The sequence below is a fragment of the Moschus berezovskii genome, chromosome 9 (assembly GCF_049115385.1).
Source record: "Moschus berezovskii isolate FMDL1 chromosome 9, NW_MosBer_1.0, whole genome shotgun sequence".
In the NCBI taxonomy this organism is placed as follows: domain Eukaryota; kingdom Metazoa; phylum Chordata; class Mammalia; order Artiodactyla; family Moschidae; genus Moschus; species Moschus berezovskii.
In genome coordinates, this window is record NC_142468.1 from 109787005 (window position 1) to 109809487 (window position 22483).

The 22483-nt window shown below is 39.3% G+C and overlaps 1 protein-coding gene across 3 annotated transcripts in view; it reads right to left on the bottom strand.

Moving 5' to 3' along the window:
* Positions 1–22483, bottom strand: part of EPB41L4A (erythrocyte membrane protein band 4.1 like 4A) — a 288909-nt gene that overhangs the window by 90509 nt on the left and 175917 nt on the right. For all 3 annotated transcript variants that reach the window (XM_055436713.2, XM_055436712.2, XM_055436710.2), the window contains exons 5-9: positions 19072–19169; positions 17770–17890; positions 15037–15124; positions 12608–12696; positions 11941–12004 (exon numbers count right to left, since the gene is read on the bottom strand). In XM_055436713.2, the coding sequence (XP_055292688.2) occupies positions 11941–12004; positions 12608–12696; positions 15037–15124; positions 17770–17890; positions 19072–19169 (460 nt within the window). The remainder of the gene's footprint in view (positions 1–11940; positions 12005–12607; positions 12697–15036; positions 15125–17769; positions 17891–19071; positions 19170–22483) is intronic.

Genomic DNA, 22483 nt, shown 5'->3' on the forward strand with positions numbered 1-22483 from the left:
TTGAGACTTCCCTACCTGCTAAACCTTTTCCAAAAGGACATGGACAATTAGCACGTTCCATTTGTTCATACAAACACAAGTAGCTGCTTAACTTCAGAAGTTCATTCCGACCAATTGCTAAAATACTTCATCCAAGAATCTAATTCATGCTTTTGGCAAAATTTTTGAAATACCTTCATAACTTCAGCCATTTCATGCCAGAAGCAAAGCTATGGTCTCAATCTACTTCTTTTATTTTATAAACAGACTAAGCTTAAGTCACCTCTAACTCAGATAACACATGGGGGTTCATCATACTGTGGATCTCTAAGTAAACAGGGCTCAAAGTCCCAATCCCATCATTTGGAAGAATTCAGGACCATATCAAATGGATGAATTCCCAACCTAACTCCCTCTGTTTTTCTCACTCTTTTCCCATCTTTGCTGGCTGTTTCGCTTTGCAACTTTGAAGAAATGAATCTGTTTTGAGCCTGAATTCTCTGAAGTGCCTTGAGTTTACTGACAGGGTCATGGATGTGCTCACACTGCAAGATGCTCCACAGTTACCTCTCCCTGGGCTCCAGCTTCACTGCCTCTCCCATGTCCAACAGCCTCGCCACACAAAGCCCTACTCTAGCTAGCCCCTCGCTCCTGCCTTGGGAAGCAACCTCAACTGGACAGTTTGCCTTCCCTAGCTTCCCTAGAGTTGCAGGGATAAACATCTTCTCAATCCTGTCATTACATATTCATCCCATCTCCAAGGTCAATTGAAGTAACCTAAGGGACACTGCAAAGCTCAAATACTTAAAAGAGATTAGTACTTCTAACAATGGTAAATGCAATCATTACATAAATATTGGAAAGGCCTACAGCAAAGAGGTTCCTTATCAATGATCCACAGAGACAGAGGAGAGGCTAAAAAGAAGTGCAAAGATTACAAGACTACAGTATTATGGGATTTTTTTTTTAACATTCTATTTCTACAAGATTTATATGTACTTGGCAATTGTGAACTTAATTTAGGCACCAGACGAAATAAAAACCAGGGACTAATAGCAAATGACTGAACAAACTTAACTACTGATAAAGCAAAGGAAGGCAAACGGTAGAATGGAAAAAAAACTATTCTTGAACTAAAAATAAATACCAAAGAACTATCACAAAATTTTAAGTAATTTGAGAAATTTTATCTTTATAAATGAGCCTAAATGTAAAATTAAATTATGTTTGTGTATGTGAGACAGCGGGCACAATATTTTAATCACTTTCCCCATATTTTCCACTGTTTTCTCATTCCAAGTGCAAAGCCAGATAAAGAATTCAAGTAAGTTCAGAAATAAAACAAGCTATCAATCTTGCTATTAGTTGGAAAGGCAAGTTAGAAGGGAATTTGAAAACACTGAGTAAAATGTTATCTTGTTCTTTTAACGTTATCTTGTTTTTTCTTTACAGAGTGCTCTCTAAAACGTGACTCTTAAACATTAATGTCTCGTGATATTGGCATAAAAAGAGTTCTGTGGTCAAGTAAGTTTGGGAAACACTGGGTTAAACGCTCAGATCTTTTAATGAGCTAATTTTATTCTGTGACTCTCCAAGAGCTGCTAAGGTAGCCAGTCTTTCCTTGATTTATATGAGCAAAAACTTTATTTCTAGAACTCTGGCTTTTATACACTACATATAAACACCCCTACACACACACCAGTTATTTTTTAAATTCTTTTTGAAATGCACATAATATGGTTTGAATTAAAAATCACTGTGCATTTCAACAGAGCACTGGAAGAATAACATTAATTTCCACTCCTACATATATGTTGTATTTTACAATAAAAGAACAGCAAAAATATTCCAGAACTCATTTGTCTGCTATGTGGGTAGTATTTCAAATTATACACTAAACATGAAAAAGCTTTTTACCTCTTTTACAAAGAAATTAATTGTTTAATGAATAACTGTTTATAACTCTATTTCATAGAAATATACATTAAAGAATTTGAAGGGATGTGTTAGATTGTGTTGTATCTACCCTTTTCCTTTTCTTCCCAGGAATGTAAAGGAGAAAATAGGAGCCAAAACATTAGAGAATGTTTATATCATGTTTCAATAAACTATGAAAACTGTTTTGTTGAGCTTACTCTTCCTCCTATTTGAAAAAATTCACAGGTGCAAATCCAGGATTCCAGATGACTTGCTTTTGCTATTGTTTTTACTCTATCTTTTCTTCATCTGCTCTTTAAAGAAACTGTCAGTCAGTTCAGTCGCTCAGTCGTGTCCAACTCTCCGCGACCCCATGAATCACAGCACGCCAGGCCTCCCTGTCCATCACCAACTCCTGGAGTTCACTCAAACTCATGTCCACAGAGTCGGTGATGCCATCCAGCCATCTCATTCTCGGTCGTCCCCTTCTCCTCCAGCCCCCAACCTTTCCTACCATCAGAGTCTTTTCCAGTGAGTCACCTCGTCACATGAGGTGCCCAAAGTATTGGAGTTTCAGCTTTAGCATCAGTCCTTCCAATGAACACCCAGGATTGATCTCTTTTAGAATGGACTGGCAGAATTTCCTAAAATGTCAGCATTTCTTTCTTATACTTGCAGGTTTCATTTTTTCATGAAAACTAATCCTTATTGCCAGTCTTACAAATGTTTGAAAGAATTTAATAACAAATGTTACTTAAGCTTGTTAAAATGAAGGTATATCTGGTACTATCTACTGATACTCTTAATGTAGAAAATTTTTATAGCAGAATTTAGACATTCCTTCCAAACAAATGGCTCACTTAATTATGGAAAAACATACATAGTAGCAAATGAAGCAAAGGAAACTCCGTGGGCCTGAAAAAGACCTGAGCTCCCCTTCCAACTGTGGCATCAGCTATTCACCTTTCAAGAACAAGTGCTGCCTGAGGCCTTTCCTGTGTAAAACTTTAAGTGCATGAGGGTAAGATACTTCCAACACAGAGACATGTACCTGGTGCTTGCTACAAGTCTAACTTTGAACTGGGTTCATTCACAGTACAACCTCACAACAACCCTGTAAGACAGATTTTATCATCCTCACTTCATAGATAAAGGGAGTTTCAATGTTGTTCAGAAAATTGTCCAAAGTTAGAGAAGTGAGAGTTCTGGGCTTACATTATGCTATTTGACCACAAGTTTAGTAGTCCATCACTGAATCTGAAAGACTCCAAGCCAAACTGTCATATGGCCTCAGGATCCAAATGTTACCAATAGAGTCACACGTTTGAACCTTTACAGGAAAATACGAATAGTACAGGTTCACTCACACATTGCAGGTGAAATGCACAATGGCACAGAGACTGCGGGTAAAGGCTTGGGTATGGGAGTAAGGCAACACCTAATATTCACACATGTACTTACCCTCTACCTGAGCATTCTCACTCCTGAGAACACACCCCGAAGACAGTCCTCCAGCAATATAAAAAAACATACACACAAAGTTTGACTGAAGGAAAAATACATAATTGCAAACTATCAAGAACTATCAAATGACCCAGCATAAGAGACTGGTTGAGTACATGATTTTACAGACACTCAATAAAGTAAATGCAGATGTACAAGAGAATAAGAAAGCTCTCAATGATCTGATATAGAGATTTCTAGGAGGTACTACTAAACGAAGGAAAAAGGACAAAACCATATACAGGGACTTCCCTGGTAGTCCAGTGCTTAAGAATTCACCATCCAAAGCAGGGGACCCAGGTTTGATCCCTGGTCAGGGAACTAAGATACCACATGCCACGAGGCAGCTAAGCCTGGGTGCCACAAGTAGAGAGAAACAAAAAGCTTGTCAATTTTAGTGGTTTGCACAAAGGAATTCTGACACTGCTTGAGATGTAGTTTTAAGACCGAACAAACAAGTAAATGTGTTACTGTCGGGAGCTAAGGTTCTCACAGGCAAAGAAAGGCTATACAAAAATGAGATGAGGAAAAGAAGAGCAAGCCCTCTGGGGCTGGATGGAAATTGGAGGTATGGCATGAATTTACAATTTCTAAAATATGCAGAAGCATGCTCATTTGAGCACATGTGTATGAATGTCTGTATGTATACCTGTACATATATGTATATTCATGCATGTATTCCCTGGCATTGTCCACTAGAAAGTCCAGAAGCAAAGATGTCCCAGTGGCAATAACCACACTAACACCCATATCTTGACCCTTCCCCACTAAAAGGAACCAGGAGAAAGGACTGGTAACAGGCTAAATGCAGGGTAGGTACAAGATGCACCTGAAATGAGATGACAAAAAAAGGGAGAAAATGACCAAAACAATGGTAGGAGGCATGTCAAAAGGGCGCCCTTGGCCATATTTAGGACAATTACAATACCAGAATAGCTAGGTACAGTAGTGCATTAGAAACCACTGGAAAAAATAGGAGTAAGTGCATGCTAACAGAAATAAATAGAAAAGAGAGAAGGTAAGGCCCTCACAGTGGAATGCCAAGGACCGATGATAAATGTGGAGGACATGAGTATATACACATACACATACACACATGAGTGTGACGGACTGAAGCTGCCCCGCAGAAAAACACAGCATTGTAAAGCAGCTTTCCTCCAATTAAAAATAAAATATGGAGGCAGTGGGAGAGCCAGAAAATCAGCATTTTGCAAGCATCACAGTAAAAGATCTAATCAGGAAAGAGTCCTAAGTCAATGTTAGACCCAAGGGACATTTTGAAGAGCAGAGTATTTGCACTGAATGACATGATCCCTCCACAGATTACCTATTCGTTGCAAAGGAGGGGAAACAACCCAGCAATTACACTAATTTAACATAACCAACGAGAGGTAGACAGGAGCCTTCATGCTCCTCCAGATGTAACACCCCAGGAGAGCCACAACTTCACCTGGGCTGCTTTCCAGCTAAGAATGCAGAATCTCATCTGATTACAGTGAAATATCAGACAAATATGAAAGTCTATAGTTGACCCTGGAGCAATAGGGAGTTAGCAGTGCCAACCCCCACATAGTTGGCCCTCTGGATCCACGGTTCTGCTTCCACATGTTCAACTAAGCACAGATCAAGAAGTACCTGTAGCATCTATTTAGTGAAAAAAATCCATCTATAGGCTTCCCTGGTGACTCAGAGGTTAACGCGTCTGCCTCCAATGCAGGAGACCCGGGTTCGATCCCTGGGTCGGGAAGATCCCCTGGAGAAGGAAATGGTAACCCACTCCAGTATTCTTGCCTGGAGAATCCCATGGATGGAGAAGCCTGATAGGCTACAGTCCACGGGGTCGCAAAGAGTCGGACACGACTGAGCGACTGAACAGAACAGAACAGACAGGTGGACCCACGCAATTCAAACCCCTTGATATTTAAAGGCCAACTGTATTTTCAAAAAGCAGGGTAGAATTTTATTCTTCAAAAATCTCCCATCCATCATAAAAAACAAAAATGCTACTAAAATGTTCCAGATTAAAGGAAGCTAAGTTGATTCTACATTGGAGCAGAAAAATGCTATTAATATACAGAATGTGATTAGGTCAACCAACAAAGTTGAAAAAGTATTTGTATATATTTCTATATATAAATATAGAAAAAGTAGATAATGGAAGTTTTCTATCAACATAAATTTATTAAGTTGATAACTATGCTGTGGCCACATGGGGAAATATTCCTATTCTTAGGAAATACACACTGAAGTATTTAGAGACAAATGACACGTGAAACATACAGTCGAATCACTCAGAAGGTCGTATGTATGTGTAGCTGCTGCTGCTGCTAAGTCGCTTCAGTCATGTCCGACTTTTTGTGACCCCATAGACTGCAGCCCACCAGGCTCCCCTGTCCCTGGGATTCTCCAGGCAAGAACACTGGAGTGGGTTGCCATTTCCTTCTCCAATGCATGAAAGTGAAAAATGGAAGTGAAGTCGCTCAGTCGTGTCCGACTCTTGGCGACTCCATGGACTGCAGCCCACCAGGCTCCTCCGTCATGGAATTTTCCAGGCAAGAGTACTGGAGTGGCTTGCCATTGCCTTCTCCAATGTATGTGTAGAGAAATAACAAAAATGAAAATGGAGTAAGATGCTAACAAACGAATGTAAGTAACAATATATAACCCTGTTCTTTGTAGTATTTTAATCTTTGCAACTTCTTATAAATTTGGAACTGTCCTCAAATAAAATCAAATTTTAAAACTCTAGTTCTACTTAAAGCATGAAAGGAATGCCTAGCTTGTGTAACCAAGACCTCTTGGGCTTGTTGACGAACAGTGTCAGCTCCTGGCCACCATCACTTCCTGTGTCCTCTTCCCAAAGCAGGCAGAGAGTTCAGCCAAGGTGGTCTAATTACTTGTGGCCAGAGCTGCCAGAAACCTTCTGGTTCTACATCCTGTCACATGGGGTGGTTTTAGCTGAGGTCAGTTCCACGATGTATTATATGTAAATATAATCACAGCATCATTTTTCCCCGTTTATTCAACAGTGTGCTTAGTACATGCCAACTTCTGGGCCTACTATGGAGACTACATTCTCCTCTGTTAACGAAACCAAGAAATTTGGGTATGATCCTAAACTCCTCCCTATTTTCACAAATCATTCAATCTGCTACCAATCAGAAACAACTTTACCTCCTATTAATAAAAAGAATGTTATTATACATGTCTCCCAAATGTCCCCATTCAAACATCTACAAGACATCTGAGATTCAACATGTTAACTTTACCTCCGCTATGTCTCCCAAAGGTACCCACTTAGATATCGACCACACATCTGAGACTCAACATGTTAACAGTGGGCCTCCTGATTTTCCCCTGAGCCTCTCTACTCACAGCCTCCCCCACCTCCCTTGATGTCAGCTCCATTCTTGCTGCCATTAGTGCCAAACACATTTAAGTCACCAAGTCATATTTCCCACATCCATAAAACCATCATCCAGATCCAACAGCCTCTCAGCAATTGAAATATTACGAGTCTGGTCCAAGTCACTATCTTCTCTCATCTGGATTTTTGAAATCAGCATTACTTACTGAATGAGTGAACAAGCAGCGATCTTGGCTCTCGGGGCATTCAGTGAAAATCAACCATTTCATCCAAACTTTTAAAAAATGCAAACTCCAGTAATGAACACATTCTTAAAACCAAGAGCTAATATACATGTTGTAAAACAATAGTGGTGTTTTCATCAAAATAAAAAACCAACCAAGAATTGTTTACATGGCTAGATCACTTGACACTATTCTAGAATTTGTGACCAATACTACAAAATACAAAAGTTCATTAAATAACAGAAACAAGACTATAAACTACTTTAACCTGTGACTGATATAACTATATAGCTATAAAATGGGTAAGTATCAAATTAAAACTCCCCGCTAAAACAAAAGAATTCAACAAATCATGCATATTTGAAATAAACATAAAATTCCACAGCTTTCACCTCTATCAGCAACAAAAAGTTATGAGATATAAGAGGAGGAAAAAAATGTTAACTGCAACATTAAGAAAAAACACATAACCAAACACTATGCAGGCACAATATGAATATATATAATAAAAGGAGAAATATTTGTGATATGCTATGAAGTATAAAAACTGTGTGCAAAACCACATGGAGATGAAACATATACACATGTCTATATACATATATTAAATGTTCACTCTAACGGGGCAAAAATCTGAGAGCGTGGACCCAAATAATAATCATAATCACTAACTTTGAAATCTAAATTACTAGATAATTTAAATTTTCTTCCTCATAGTGTAACTCCCAGATTTCTACAATCATCATGTAAGATTTTTCTTTAAACCACAGTACCTATTAGGAAGCTTAAATAATGCATAAAAGTATTTATACTAGTTAGCTTCTGAACCTGTCAGAGGGATAAACTTTTATAAAACCAGTACTTAGTTACAGACAGCTATTTGCTATTTACAAAGCAATATATAGACAGATCAGCAGTACACATTAAATATTATCAATATTTATTAAAATATGTCACTGTGTTATGTTGGGAACAGTTAATATTTAAAAGTGGAATTGGACAGCATTAATGCCACAGTGTGACCCCAGGAAAATATTTTATCTACAGGACATTACTATTCTTTCGGGAACTCAATCTCTGAATTTGACCCTAATAGCCCTTAACACGACTGAGTGACTTCACTTTCACTTTTCACTTTCATGCATTGGAGAAGGAAATGGCAACCCACTCCAGTGTTCTTGCCTGGAGAATCCCAGGACAGGGGAGCCTGGTGGGCTGCCATCTGTGGGGTCACACAGAGTCGGGCATGACTGATACAACTTAGCAGCAGCAGCAGCCCTTAACATACATAGTTAAATCTCTGGAGCAGTTGACCAGAAAACCAGCAGACTAAGACCCTCAATCATTTTGCAAATTGATGGTGATTACTGTTCCAGGTGATAGGTTTCAGGGGCTTATTTAATCTGCGATTAACAGTTAGGCCTTATCCATATTAATTAACTTTATTTTAACATTATATAAATCACCACCTCACAAAGAGATGCCCTGGTAGAGAAAGGAGAAGGACTGTGCAAACCCAGCATACTCAGGAAATGGTGTGCTTTGGTTAATGTATTGTTTAATGAAACAAAAATTTTTCTTTTTTATTTTAAATGGAGGCTAATTACTTTACACTACTGTAGTGGTTTTGCCATACACTGACATGAATCGGCCACGGGTGTACATGTGTTCCCATCCTGACCCTCCTTCCCACCTCCCTCCCCATCCCATCCCTCAGGGTCATCCCAGTGCACCGGCCCTGAGCACCCTGTTTCATGCATCGAACCTGTACTGACGATCTATTTCACGTATGGTAGTATGCATGTTTCAATGCTATTCTCTCAAACCATCCCACCCTCACCTTCTCCCCAAGAGTCCAAAAGTCTGTTCAATACATCTGTGTCTCTTTTGCTGTCTTGCATATAGGGTCATCATTACCATCTTTCTAAATTCCATAATGAAGATCATGGCATCTTGTCCCATCACTTCATGGGAAACAGATGGGGAAACAGTGGAAACAGTGTCAGACTTTATTTTTGGGGGCTTCAAAATCACTGCAGATGCTGATTGCAGCCATGAAATTAAAAGACGCTTACTCCTTGGGAGGAAAGTTATGACCAGCATATTAAAAAGCAGAGACATTACTTTGCCAACCAAGGTCCGTCTAGTCAAGGCTATGGTTTTTCCCGTGGTCATGTATGGATGTGAGAGTTGGACGGTGAAGAAAGCTGATCGCCGAAGAATTGATGCTTTTGAACTGTGGTGTTGGAGAAGACTCTTGAGAGTCCCTTGGACTGCAAGGAGATCCAACCAGTCCATTCTAAAGGAGATCAATCCTGGGTGTTCATTGGAAGGACTGATGCTAAAGCTGAAGCTCCAATACTTTGGCTACCTCATGCGACGAGCTGACTCACTGGAAAAGAGTCTGATGCTGGGAGGGATTGGGGGTAGGAGGAGATGGGGATGACAGAGAATGAGATGGCTGGATGGCATCACCGACTCGATGGACATGAGTTTGAGTGAACTCCGGGAGTTGGTGATGGACAGGGAGTCCTGGCATGCTGTGGTTCATGGGGTCTCAAAGAGTCGGACACAGCTAAGCGACTGAACTGAACTGATACTGTACTGGTGTTTTTCTTTTTGACTAACTTCACTCTGTATAATAGGCTCCAGTTTCATCCACCTCATTAGAACTGATTCAAATGCATTCTTTTTAATAGCTGAGTAATATTCCATTCTGTATATGTACCACAGTTTTCTTATCTATTCGTCTGCAGATGGACATCTAGGTTGCTATTATAAACAGTGCTGCGATGAACACTGGAGTACACGTGTCTCTTTCAATTCTGGTTTCCTCGGTGTCTATGCCCAGCAGTGGGATTGCTGGGTCGTATGGCAGTTCTGTTTCCAGTTTTTTAAGGAAACTCCACACTGTTCTGCATAGTGGCTGTACTAGTTTGCATTCTGACCAACAGTGTAAGAGGGTTCCCTTTTCTCCACACCCTCTCCAGCATTTATTGTTTGTAGACTTTCTGATAGTAGTCATTCTGACTGGGGTGAGATGGTACCTCATTGTGGTTCTGATTTGCATTTCTCTGATTATGACTGATGTTGAGCATCTGTTCATGTGTAAGACAAAAATTTAAATCCTTTTGATTCAAGCATAAGTTATATGTGACCTGCTCTGTTACCTTACTAAAGACCACAGCCACTAAAAGAGCCAGGAGCACACGGTGCCTCAGGATGCACACTGACGAACGGTCAGACTTTCTCAGAAATGCCAGGGCACCGGGAGTGAGCTGGGTGTGTAGGAAACCAGGCCACCCCCTGGAGACTGCCATTAAAAAAATAAAAAATCACACAATGACATCAATTTTATTGTTGTTTTTGCCTAATAATGAAGAAATGTAAGAAATTGAAAGTTCAAGTTGGCTGCAACTTTACCAAACATTTATCTCAAGGCAGCAGACGGCATTATAAGGCAGGGTAGCAATAATGTACAAAGAGTTCACCAGAGGACTCACTCACAAAAATAAGTCAGGTCTCAATGGAAAAATGACTTCAAATAATAGTAATGTTTCCATGTAAAAGTCTTACCATTTTATTTTCATGTTGTTGTTTTTTTTCCCTCTCAAGGCCATGTAGTTTGTGAGGTCTTAATCGTAGATCCCCCAACCAGGGACTGAACACGGGCCCTAGCAGCTGGAAGTGTGGAGTCCTAACCACTGGACTGCCAGGGAACTCCTACTATCACATTCTCACTAAACACTCCGATAGCACGTCACACAATTCTGGGAGGGATCACTGCATTTTTTTCTAGAAGAACAAACGGTAGTACCAAGTTCTCTACTTTGGCAGCCCACCACCCCAGTACATCAGCTCACTGATCAGGTGACAAGTGTTTACTGAGCACCTGCTGAATGCAGGACACTGAGCCAGATATTATTCTCCAGCTGCGGTTGCAGCCACTTTTCTTCCTGTGTCTTAGTTCGTGGCTGCATCAGCAGATTGGGTTTACCTCTTTTTACAAGTATCTTATTAGAAAGTCAATTCAAGACCCTTCACTTAAATTCTGTTCTGCATAAAGTTAGTATTAAAGAGACAGAAGGGTGGATTCTCCTACGTCATATTTTCACCTGCGTATGCCATAAACATGAATTATAGTAACAGCACTTCAAGGAGGCATTATTTTCACAGGGAGATTAAAAGGAAGCTTTCATATTCTTGTCTTCTTTTGCCCGGTTTCCCTAAAACTACTCGTCAAGGCACGAGAGAACCCTGAGGCTCTAACAAATCCTGTGCCTACTACCCAAGCAGTCCTGGAGGTCTCTGCCAAGCTGCAGCAGGACAGTCAGCATTTTTGCACCCTTGGCTTACACTCCCTTGAAAGCATCCAGAATTTCTCATCTGGTTTACCACGCTCAACTAGGGAAAGAACAAAAGTGTGACTTCCTATGCTGCTAAGGGGAGAAGGAAACAGCAACCCACTCCAGTATTCTTGTCGGGAGAATCCTAGGGACAGAGGAGCCTGGTTTACCTACCATGCTCAACTAGGGAAAGAATAGGAGTGTGACTTCCTATAGATTGTTCAATTGACTTCAAGATAAAATTAGGACATGTTTTGTCCTGCATGAAGGCTGCACCCTTCTGACTGCATGAATCTTACCATCACAGACAATACTAAAGAACTAATAACGATAATCACCTCCTATTCTCTCCTGTGCCCTAGAAAGGTTATTTTTTTCCCCTTTGTTAAAACTGAAGTGACATTTCTCCATTACCAACTCATTCATTTATACTCACTTCCCCTTCCCTTCCTTGAAAAGGAGTTGTTTACATGAGTCAATTAACCTGCTTCCATGTGGCCGCAGCTGTAGAAAACATTGCAGTGTTACTTCACTAGGTCTTCTAAGTTATCAATGAGCAGACAAGGCTTCCCGTCTCAGGGAAGCTAAGCACTAAACACAAACTTACATCTTTTCCCAGTACTCTGAGTTCAAACTGGGTCTCCTTGAAGTGAACCTTTGTAATCCGAGGCCTGAAAAACAAAGCAGATGGTGGTGCTACTGCTGCTTCTAAGAATTAGTCAGAAATTCAAAGAAGTGTCCAGTGGAAAAAGAAGATTGCTCCTACTGGCTTCTCCATAGGCTGCTACTGTAACTGTCTGTATACCCTTTGCTCTGGAGACCTTCCTAAACACACTTCCTTCTCACCCTCCTGGGCTTCTCCAGTGAATGCAGACGAGCTTGGCATCCCCAGGCCCTGGCAGTTCAGCCTCTCCAGATACAGTGTAGTGCTGTGGGCTCCCCAATCTCTCTCAGATCCTTCCTCATTTAGAGTCAGAACTCAGAGCAGTCCTGGGCCCACAGTTCACCACACACACTGGAATGGATAGGAAATCCTACTATATACAGCCTCCATGGACAATAGAGTCTAGAATCAAAATACCTCAAATTTACAGAGAACATATACACCAAGATGAACTAGAATAAAACTTATACCCAATTTCAGTCATTTATTATCAACCACTGGAAATGTCTGTTTGCTTTTCCCCAACACTTTCAATGACATTCAAGTTCCATAAGCCCAATACATATAGTGCACAACTTTACTACCAATTCTGCCCTCAAGTTAAACTTACCAGAAATACTTTCCCACTTGTTTTTTATTCTTATAGACAACAACACCAATCGGAGTTAATCCTAAAAAATATTCAGATTTGTTTTCTCCCTGCAAAAACAAACATATGCTTGTAACCATAAATTTATTCATGTAAAAACTCTCAGTCAAACTGTAATTAGCCATATGCACATTATCTGTTGCATAAATACTGGATCTGGTTTTTCAAAGACATCAGCTAGAAAGCTAGTTAAGTTATCATGGTTGCTAACTTGCTGCTCATTTTTTCCCAAATTTTTTAAGAAAACTGTTCTTAGTGTATTCTAACTGGTCACCTCAGTTCATTAAAAGAACCTGGACCACCTACCAATCAGGCCACTGACTGATTCACTCCATGTTGCTTCTCTAGTGGTGTTCAACCCTAGCTGCATATCAACTGGAATCCCCCATGGGCCTTAAAGTGCTCTTGCCTGAGTACCATCAAAACAGGTTAAACGGGAATCTGTAATGATGGAATCCAGATAACAAAAACACATCAATGTTCCAGGTGATTCTCCTGAGAAGCCAAAAGCTGACAACCACTGGCTGCCCTCAAGGGCCCTTTTCAAGGACTTATCTTGATCTTACTCTGCGATCTGGACAATCATGAGGCCTGGTTCACCACCGTCCTCCACAGTCAGCCACCTGCATGCTTTTCTGAGGTCTCCAGCATACACCTTTCTATTTTCATTTGTGACTTAAGATTGCTCAAAAGTTTTAAAATACGATCTCTTCCGGTAAAGACTGGAAAACTTTCATTTCTGGGCAGTAACAAATCCCAATTAAGAAAACGGCATTCTGGACTGAAAATGTCACAGAGTGAATACCTAACAAGGAACTGAGTTTGTATCCATTTCTTTCCTATTCTCAGGTCAAATGACAGCCTGCAAAGCCAAATTCCTAAGGAACAGAAGATAAATGTATTTTCAAAGAAAATCAGCTGTAGCCTATTTTTAGTTCTAAAAATTCAATTTTAAAGCAATGTATGGAAGATGAATCTGGTTAATTTGCCATAAATTTCCACCTCCCACAGAAAAAATGCATTTTTTGAATTAGGATAAACATTACACAAACGTAGAGGTATTTTACTGAAGACCCTCTTTATACATTCCCTATAAAATATACTTTTTAAAAAAATGAAAACCTAACAAGATTAATGTGGCAAGAACAGAAAAAGAGAACTATTCCACAAAGTTTTAAAAGTAGTTTTAAAGGACAATAGGATGGAGCATTTAATGGTTTAATGAGATTAGATTATAATTTATCAGGGAACAACTACTTCTACCAAATATGTAACTTTCATTGCCATATTAACAGTATATGCAGGAATGCTTCTAGTTTTTTACAAATAATATGAGATGATTTGTTTTGGGAAACTCTGAAACTCTAATGAGCAAAAGACATATTACAAAATGAATACATCAATTAGTGCATGTATTACAGTAAGTATTATCAGGATTTCTTAAAAACTGAGTTCTGAATCCATAATTCAATTGACAAGCATTCAATCTACATACACTCTTTAGCAATTCATTTCATGTAAATAAAACATCTGATTCACGTTCTCAAATAATCAAATTTGTTTACTGCTAACTAAACTCACAAAATCAAAGACAATGACATTCCAGTCTCATGGGCACAGATGAACCAATTGGTAACCTTAGAAAAGTGTCTCATAGTTGAAGACCTGATCCAGAAAACAGTGCAGATTCAGTGTCAGTGTCCACTGATCCTACTCAGAAAGCTTTCATCAGCCACTGAAGAAAATCTGCAGAAATGTTCCTATTTATGCAATGGCAATAACTACAGTATGCTGCTGCTAAGTCACTTCAGTCGTGTCCAACTCTGTGTGACCCCATAGACGGAAGCCCACCAGGATCCCCCATCCCTGGGATTCTCCAGGCAAGAATACTGGAGCGGGTTGCCATTTCCTTCTCCAACTACAGTAGGCAGTAACCCCAATACTGCTAACACCTGCACATCCAACATAGAGCCACCAATAGAGCCAACAATACATGTACTGTTGCCTAAAGTCTACTTTGCCGTGCAGGTGATTTTATCAATGCTTTTCAGCCATAAACTCTATTTTTGGAAAATCCTCCCGTTTTCTGTCTAATATAATCAATTATAGACTAATTTAAAACGGTTTTGACATTAGCTAACCCCTCTGGAATTATTATCCAGATTGTGTTTTCAAGCCAGTTAACTGTTTTCCACACACAGAAATACAATCACAGACTTTTATGCGAAACTCGTCAGGATTTAAACGATGCAGAAGCATCTCTGTGCAAAACAGATGCAACAGTATCACCCGCTCACTAAGCAGCAGGACTGCAGCTCTCCTTTGGGAGTTTCATGACTTTTTAAGAAAATGTCATCAGCTTAAAATATTCTGTGTTCAATGTTACTCACATAGACGGGATGGAGGTCAACACCATACATCTCCAGGGACTTGGCAGTCCTCAAGTAATTCAGCTCTGCTTCAGAAGGAGCCTGACCCCTGCACCCAGCACAGAAACAAACAGCCTCATTTTACTTACAGCTACTGCGCTCACAGGGAATATAAACCATTTTCACTATATTCACTGTAAAAATAAATAATCCTTTGTGCTAATGCAAACTTAAGCCTTCATATTTCAAGAAGCCTCCTGCCTCCTGGTGACAAAGTTGATACTCTGAGGTGATACTTGTAAGTTTCATTTACCAAATCTAGTTTTGCTCATGATAGCCAATTCCAGTAGCTCCACACATATTAAAAAGTCTCAGTTTAGGAAACCCCAAAGAGATTATTGAGCATATAAGCACTCAAATTAAAAAGCACATCCCTTTGCAAAGAGGGAAATGTCTCTCTGCTCCAGCAGCTCTGCATCGGGAAGTAAGTGGAGGAGAGGAGTGGTGGGAGGAGTAAGAGGGCGGGCTCCTCAACAACCAACCAGGCCCAGTAGCATTTCCCAACACATGTGCAGTTCTTCAGAAAATGTAAAAATATCCGTCATTTTCTTAATACAAAACCCTTGTCAGTTTTCTTAAAGTCTTCCCTAACTCTTCATCAGTGATAATATACAGAAAACAGCATTCATTCCTAATGAGGATAAGCATCTACCAAGAATCTCCGCAGATAAGTGGCCCTCTGTGTGTGCATGAGAGAGAGTGAGAGAGAGATTTTTAATGGTCAACAAAAGGCGTTTTAAATATTAAAAAATACTACTTCAAGGCAATCCCCTGTTTCAGCCGTCATACTCTGGAAAACTGAGCAAGGTAATATTTTTGAAATCTATGAAGAATGTTTACCACAAATTAGACACAAAAAAGCTACCAAATACTGATTGAGCTTTAGCCTATTAAAAGAAACCACCATGCTGTCAATGCCATCACATAAAACAGACAAAGTGCTTTGCCAAAACTCCTTGATAATTTCAAAACACAATTGTACTTGAGAACTCCTAGCACAATTAGTATCCTCAGAATCTGCCAAAGACACTGCCCTTCATAATTTTGTAACAGGCATTCTTTCAGCACTCATTTCAGTGTAACCTTATAATGCAGAACTCTAGAACAAGGCTAGAATACAAGGTAGAGAGCCTAGCTTCTCTTATTGCAATTTCTGCTGCTACTCATTGAAACAAATCCTTTAGGCAAACATTTTTTTGTTGACCACAGTTCAGTTCAGTTCAGTTCAGTCGCTCAGTCGTGACCGACTCTTTGCGACCTCATGAATCACAGCACGCCAGGCCTCCCTGTCCATCACCAACTCCTGGAGTTCACTCAAACTCATGTCCATCGAGCCGGTGATGCCATCCAGCCATCTCATTCTCTGTCGTCCCCTTCTCCTCCCACCCCAATCCTTCCCAGCATCAGAGTCACATTAATTCTACATTTTTATCTCTTAAGTATGGTAGATCTGAAACCAAGCAAATTCAAGAGGGAAAGTTACATGAGAGGCAATAAAGCCAAAGTTAATCAGTATAGGAAATTTAACAAAATAACTATAATTAAATTATAACTTCAATGCTGCAGATCATTAATGGTGTGGTGTTAATATAATACCCTTTGAAAAGCCACACTGGTGTCATGATCTCCAGATTCATTGCTAAAGACTGAATAAGGGTTTGCTTATAACTGTGAAGAATTTGCATACTTAAGACAGAGCAAATCAAGAATACATTAAGGCTTCTGTGGTTATAAAATGTATTCATAGTTTAAAAAAATTAATTTCACGAGGTACTGGTGACTGAAAAAAATATAAAACTGTAAAATAGAGTATGTACAGAATGATTTCATTTATGTATTTCATACATATAAAAATACATTGATATATTTCATTTCATATATATATATTCATGTATTTCATTTCATACATACATAAATCTATATAAAATAAACTTTCTATATAAAATAAATTTTCATACAAAATAAATTTTCTCTGTGGGCAATTATGCAGAGAGAGATCTGAAAGGCCACTGACTAAAAATATACTGACTCTAAGTATTAGGATTTACTCTTTTACACTTATTTCTTTCCTTTTTAAGGAAAATAAGTGTCTGGGTTTCCTATAAGCATTTTAGTGTTATAAGCAGTAAAAAAAAAAAGAAAAAAAATCTTTAAGAAGAAAAATGTTCAAGACATAGAATAAGAAACTTATCTTAAGCCTCTCAATAGCATAAGATGATCGCAGATGCAATGTAAAGTGGGATTCTTTTTTTTTTCCAGCTTTATTGAGATATAATTGACATATAACATTATGTAAGTTCAAGGTGTATAACATATTGATTTGATACATTTAAATACATATTGCATAATGATCACCACCATAACACGGCTATCATTTTTGTTGTGCTAACATTTAAGATCTATTCTCTTAGCAATTTTCAAGTATATGGATACACTGTGAGGGCATAATGCTAAGTGACATAAGACAGATGAAGACAAATACTGTGTAATATATCACCTGTATGTGGAATTAAAAAAGGAGACCTCATAAAATCAGAGACTAGAATGGTGGTTACCAGAGGTTGGGGGAGGGGAGGGGTGTGTGTAGGTGAAACAGAGACATGATGGTTAAAAAAATATATAAATAATAAAATATAAGTTCTGAGGCTCTAATGTACAACATGCTGATTATTGTTAATAAAGTGTGCTTCTTACATTAGAGTTTTATGAATCCTTTCTATAGCTTCTTCAAGTTCTTCCTTCTGATCAGGAACAAATCGGTACTCTGACACATAGCCCGCAGTATGTTTATATGGATCATAATCTCCAAGTTCAGCTCAAAAAGAAAGAAAATGTAATTTTTTTTCATTTTAGGAAAACATACCTAAAAATACAGGAATAAAACTATTCCTATCATGCTTAAACATTTTCTTCAAATGCTTTATTAATAAATTTCTATAAGGTAATTAATTTTAGTGTAAAACAACTCTGATGAGCATATATAGAGAATATCAACAAAATCTTATCTAAAAAACATAACATTTTTGCTTTCTGTGAGACTATAACTATCATTTTCATTTAACTTATTCTTACCAGTTTATATGAAGTACAATGTTGTAAACAGAATTTAAAGCACATATAATGGAAATGCCTGAGGTGAAAAACAACCAGATCCTCTCTCTGACAAGGATACCAAGAGATAAAGCATGTGGTTCAAAACATATTTGCCCCAAATAATGGTCATGGAAATAAATACGATGTTGCACATAACCCCACTACAGTTTATACAAAGAACAAAATGAAACCAGAGAATTCACTATGTTATGCTTATAAAAATTCTTCCTACATTAATCCAGCTTCCAAGCCCAACCGAGTTCTCCAGTTCATTTACACAGCATTTTTCTGGGAATATTTTTTCTAGACTATTTCTGGTCTGCACAGAACTACACAGGCAAGGAACATACTGTCTCATCACCCCATACCTAGCTTGATTCCTTGAAGGGGCTCAGTAATCATAAATAGAAGACAGCCTCAGCTTCAGCCTCCAAAATGACAATGCAACCTGGAGCTGTCCCCTCATTATAGTGGCCATATTGATGCCAAGAGCTAATGGACAATGGGTGTTGACTGTAGGCAGCACACTAAACTGGAGGATGGCACCTGCCCATATGCAGTCTTCACAGCAGCTGCTCAGAATCAATGGCATCTCCGAGACACTGCAGCTATGTGGGATCGATCAACTTAGGCAGAATGTAGAATAGAACAGATTTTCGGACTCTCCACTGAATCAAGAATCAGTACCACTCCTATGGCTAAAACTCCATGGGACCTACTATCAGGGATATGTAACCAATTTCATTTTCACCTCTTCTGAAGGCATGTTGATTAAAACTGGAATTCTAACTGAATTCAATTTCTTTTTAGCAAAATGTCATTTAGTTTATAAACTTGCTTAAAAATAAAAATTCAAACATCTTCTCAAGACCTCTGAAGCAAGTCTGCTTAAGTGAAACCTACCCTGGATGGCATACGCTCCCAGTTGAGCAGCAGTGTTAATGGGGCAAGGCAGCCGGCCCTGAAGGACATCTTGCTTCACCTGCAAGAAAAACTGATACCTAAAAGAGAAACAGAAAAGAGAGATTGATGATCTCTTCCACTACTGTGATCTGAAGGTTCAGACCCTGAAACTTGTCGCCTTTAATGAAAATGAAGCCGATTTTTGCTCTTTTGTGAGAGGGCTGTTGAGGGAACAGGGACTATTTAAACACACTGCAGAGGCAATCAGGGTAGTGACTAAGGAGTGAAGGGTCTCAAGTTCAACCAGCTGGATTGCATCCCAGCTCCAGGACTCAGTAGCTGTTTGCCTTGAGTAGCTATTTCATGTAACAACCAGGCTTCTCATGGTAAAAGTGAGACCAGGAAGTATCTATACCTCATTAGGTGGATATGGACGTTATACTCAAGCTATTCTTACCATTCTCATCTCTGCCACTGCTGCTGCCACTATGACATGTTCTCCTTAGAATGAACATACTACAAGGACCCACTCAATGGGCTATGTGTTCCCTACCGAGTCTAAAATCATGGATACAGGACAGAAAGGTCATTATAATTCCATCAGTCCTCGCATTTATTAAGATGCTGCCCATTACCTGAGGTTTTGCTCATTCCATCTGCTGAAAGAAAATCTTTTATAATAACAGTGCCAAATATAATAGCTAAAGACATAAAATGAGGTTGCTACCATTTTTACCTCCAATTTGCAGATGAACATATCAATAGATACAAAGAGTTGAAAAAAAGTTGTCCAAGATCTCACAATTAGTTTTGTAGCAGAACTAGAACTGGAACCCAGTAGCTATTATGACCCCAGAACTCTCTTAATCAGGATGTTATGCAACTGTTAGCTAAGGTTTTCCCCTTCTCCCTCCATTCAGGCTTTCAGCCAGTGGGTGACAGATGCGAAAGGTTTATGAACCAATACAGTGAACAGTCAATGCCAACCTCGGTCACCACTACTCTCTCTCTCTCACTTTAGGCTGTCTTTTGTGAATTCTCTACTATAAGGTGATTCCTGCTGTCATTGGGAAGGACCAGGAGAAAGCACAGGAAATTAACTATAAAAGTTAGTTGTTCAGTATTTCTTTACCAAATGTTCACAATAAAGTTTTTAGTGAAAGAATTTTAAATGCTATTCTGATAATTTCTAAAAGTTCAGTTCAGTTACTCAGACATGTCCAACTCTTTGCACCCCCCCGGATTGCACCACACCACGCCACCCTGTCCATCACCAACTCCCAGAGCTTACTCAAACTCATGTCCATTGGGTTGGTGATGCCATCCAACCATCTCATCCTCTGTCGTCCACTTCTCCTCCCACCTTCAATCTTTCCCAGCATCAGGGTCTTTTCAAATAAGTCAGCTCTTCGCATCAAGTGGCCAAAGAACTGGAGTTTTAGCTTTAGCATCAGTCCTTCCAATGAATATTCAGGACTGATCTCCTTTAGAATGGACTGGTTGGATCTCCTTGCAGTCCAAGGGACTCTCAAGAGTCTTCTCCAACACCACAGTTCAAAAGCATCAATTCTTTGCTGCTCAGCTTTCTTTATAGTTCAAGTCTCACATCCATACATGACTACTGGAAAAACCATAGCTTTGTCTAGATGGATCTTTGTTGGCAAATCAATGTCTCTGTTTTTTAATACTCTGTCCAGGTTGGCCATAACTTTTCTTCCAAGGAGCAAGCATCTTTTAATTTCATGGCTGCAGTCACCATCTGCAGTGATTTTGGAACCCCCCAAAATAAAGTGTGCCACTGTTTCCATTGTTTCTCCATCTATTTTCCATGAAGTGATGGGACCAGATGCCATGATCTTAGTTTTCTGAATGTTGAGTTGCAAGCCAACTTTTTACTCTCCTATTTCACTTTCATCAAGAGGCTCTTTAGTTCTTCTTCACTTTCTGCCATAAAGGTGGAGTCATCTGCATATCTAAGCTTATTGATATTTCTCCCAGCAATCTTGATTCCAGCTTGTCCTTCATCCAGTCCAGAGTTTCTCAGGATGTACTCTGCATATAAGTTAAATAAGCAGGGTGACAGTATACAGCCTTGACGTACTCCTTTTCCTATTTGGAACCAGTCTGTTATTCCAAGTCCAGTTCTAACTGTTGCTTCTTTTCCTGCATACAGATTTCTCAGAAGGCAAGTCAGGTGGTCTAGTATTTCCATTTCTTTGAGAATTTTCCAGTTTATTGTGATCCACACAGTCAAAGGCTTTGGCATAGTCAATAAAGCAGAAATAGATGTTTTTCTGGAATGCTCTTGCTTTTTCCATGATCCAGTGGATGTTGGCAATTTGATCTCTGGTTCCTCTGCCTTTTCTAAAACCAGCTTGAATATCTGAAGTTCACAGTTCATGTATTGTTGAAGCCTAACTTGGAGAACTTTGAGCATTATTTTACTAGCATGTGAGATGAATGCAATTGTGCAGTAGTTTGAGAATTCTTTGGCATTGCCTTTCTTTGGGATTGCAATGAAAACTGACCTTTTCCAGTCCTGTGGCCACTGCTGAGTTTTCCAAATTTGCTGGCATAGTGAGTGCAGCACTTTCACAGCATCATCCTTTAGGATTTGAAATAGCTCAACTGGAATTCCATCACCTCCACTAGCTTTGTTCGTAGTGATGCTTCCTAAGGCCCACTTGACTTCCCATTCCAGGATGTCTGGCTCTAGGTGAGTGATCACACCATCATGATTATCTGGGTCATGAAGATCCTTTTTGTATAGTTCTTCTGTGTTCTTGCCACTTCTTCTTAATATCTTATGCTTCTGTTAGGTCTATACCATTTTTGTCCTTTATTGAGGCCATCTTTGCATGAAATGTTCCCTTGGTATCTCTAATTTTCTTGAAGAGATCTCTAGTCTTTCCCATTCTATTGTTTTCCTGTTTCTTTGCATTGATCACTGAGGAAGGCTTTCTTATCTCCCCTTGCTATTCTTTTAAACTCTCCATTCAAATGGGTATATCTTTCCTTTTCTCCTTTGCCTTTCATTTCTCTTCTTTTCACAGCTCTTTGTAAGGCCTCCTCAGACAACCATTTTGTCTTTTTGCATTTTTTTTTCTTGGGGATGGTCTTGATCCCTGTATCCTGTACAATATCATGAACCTCCGTCCATAGTTCTTCAGGCACTCTGTTCATCAGATCTAATGCCTTGAATCTATTTCTCACTTCTATTGCATAATTGTAAAGGATTTGATCAAATTTGTACCCACAGGCTTAATGTAAATTCTGCTTAACATCCTGCAGTTTCCTCACGGCTCAGTTAATGTCACCACAGTTCTCAAGAAATGGAAACCCAGAACAATGTGTAACAATGTGTGGCTCCCACATTCTATCACAAAATCTGTTTTTTTTGGAGTCTATACAC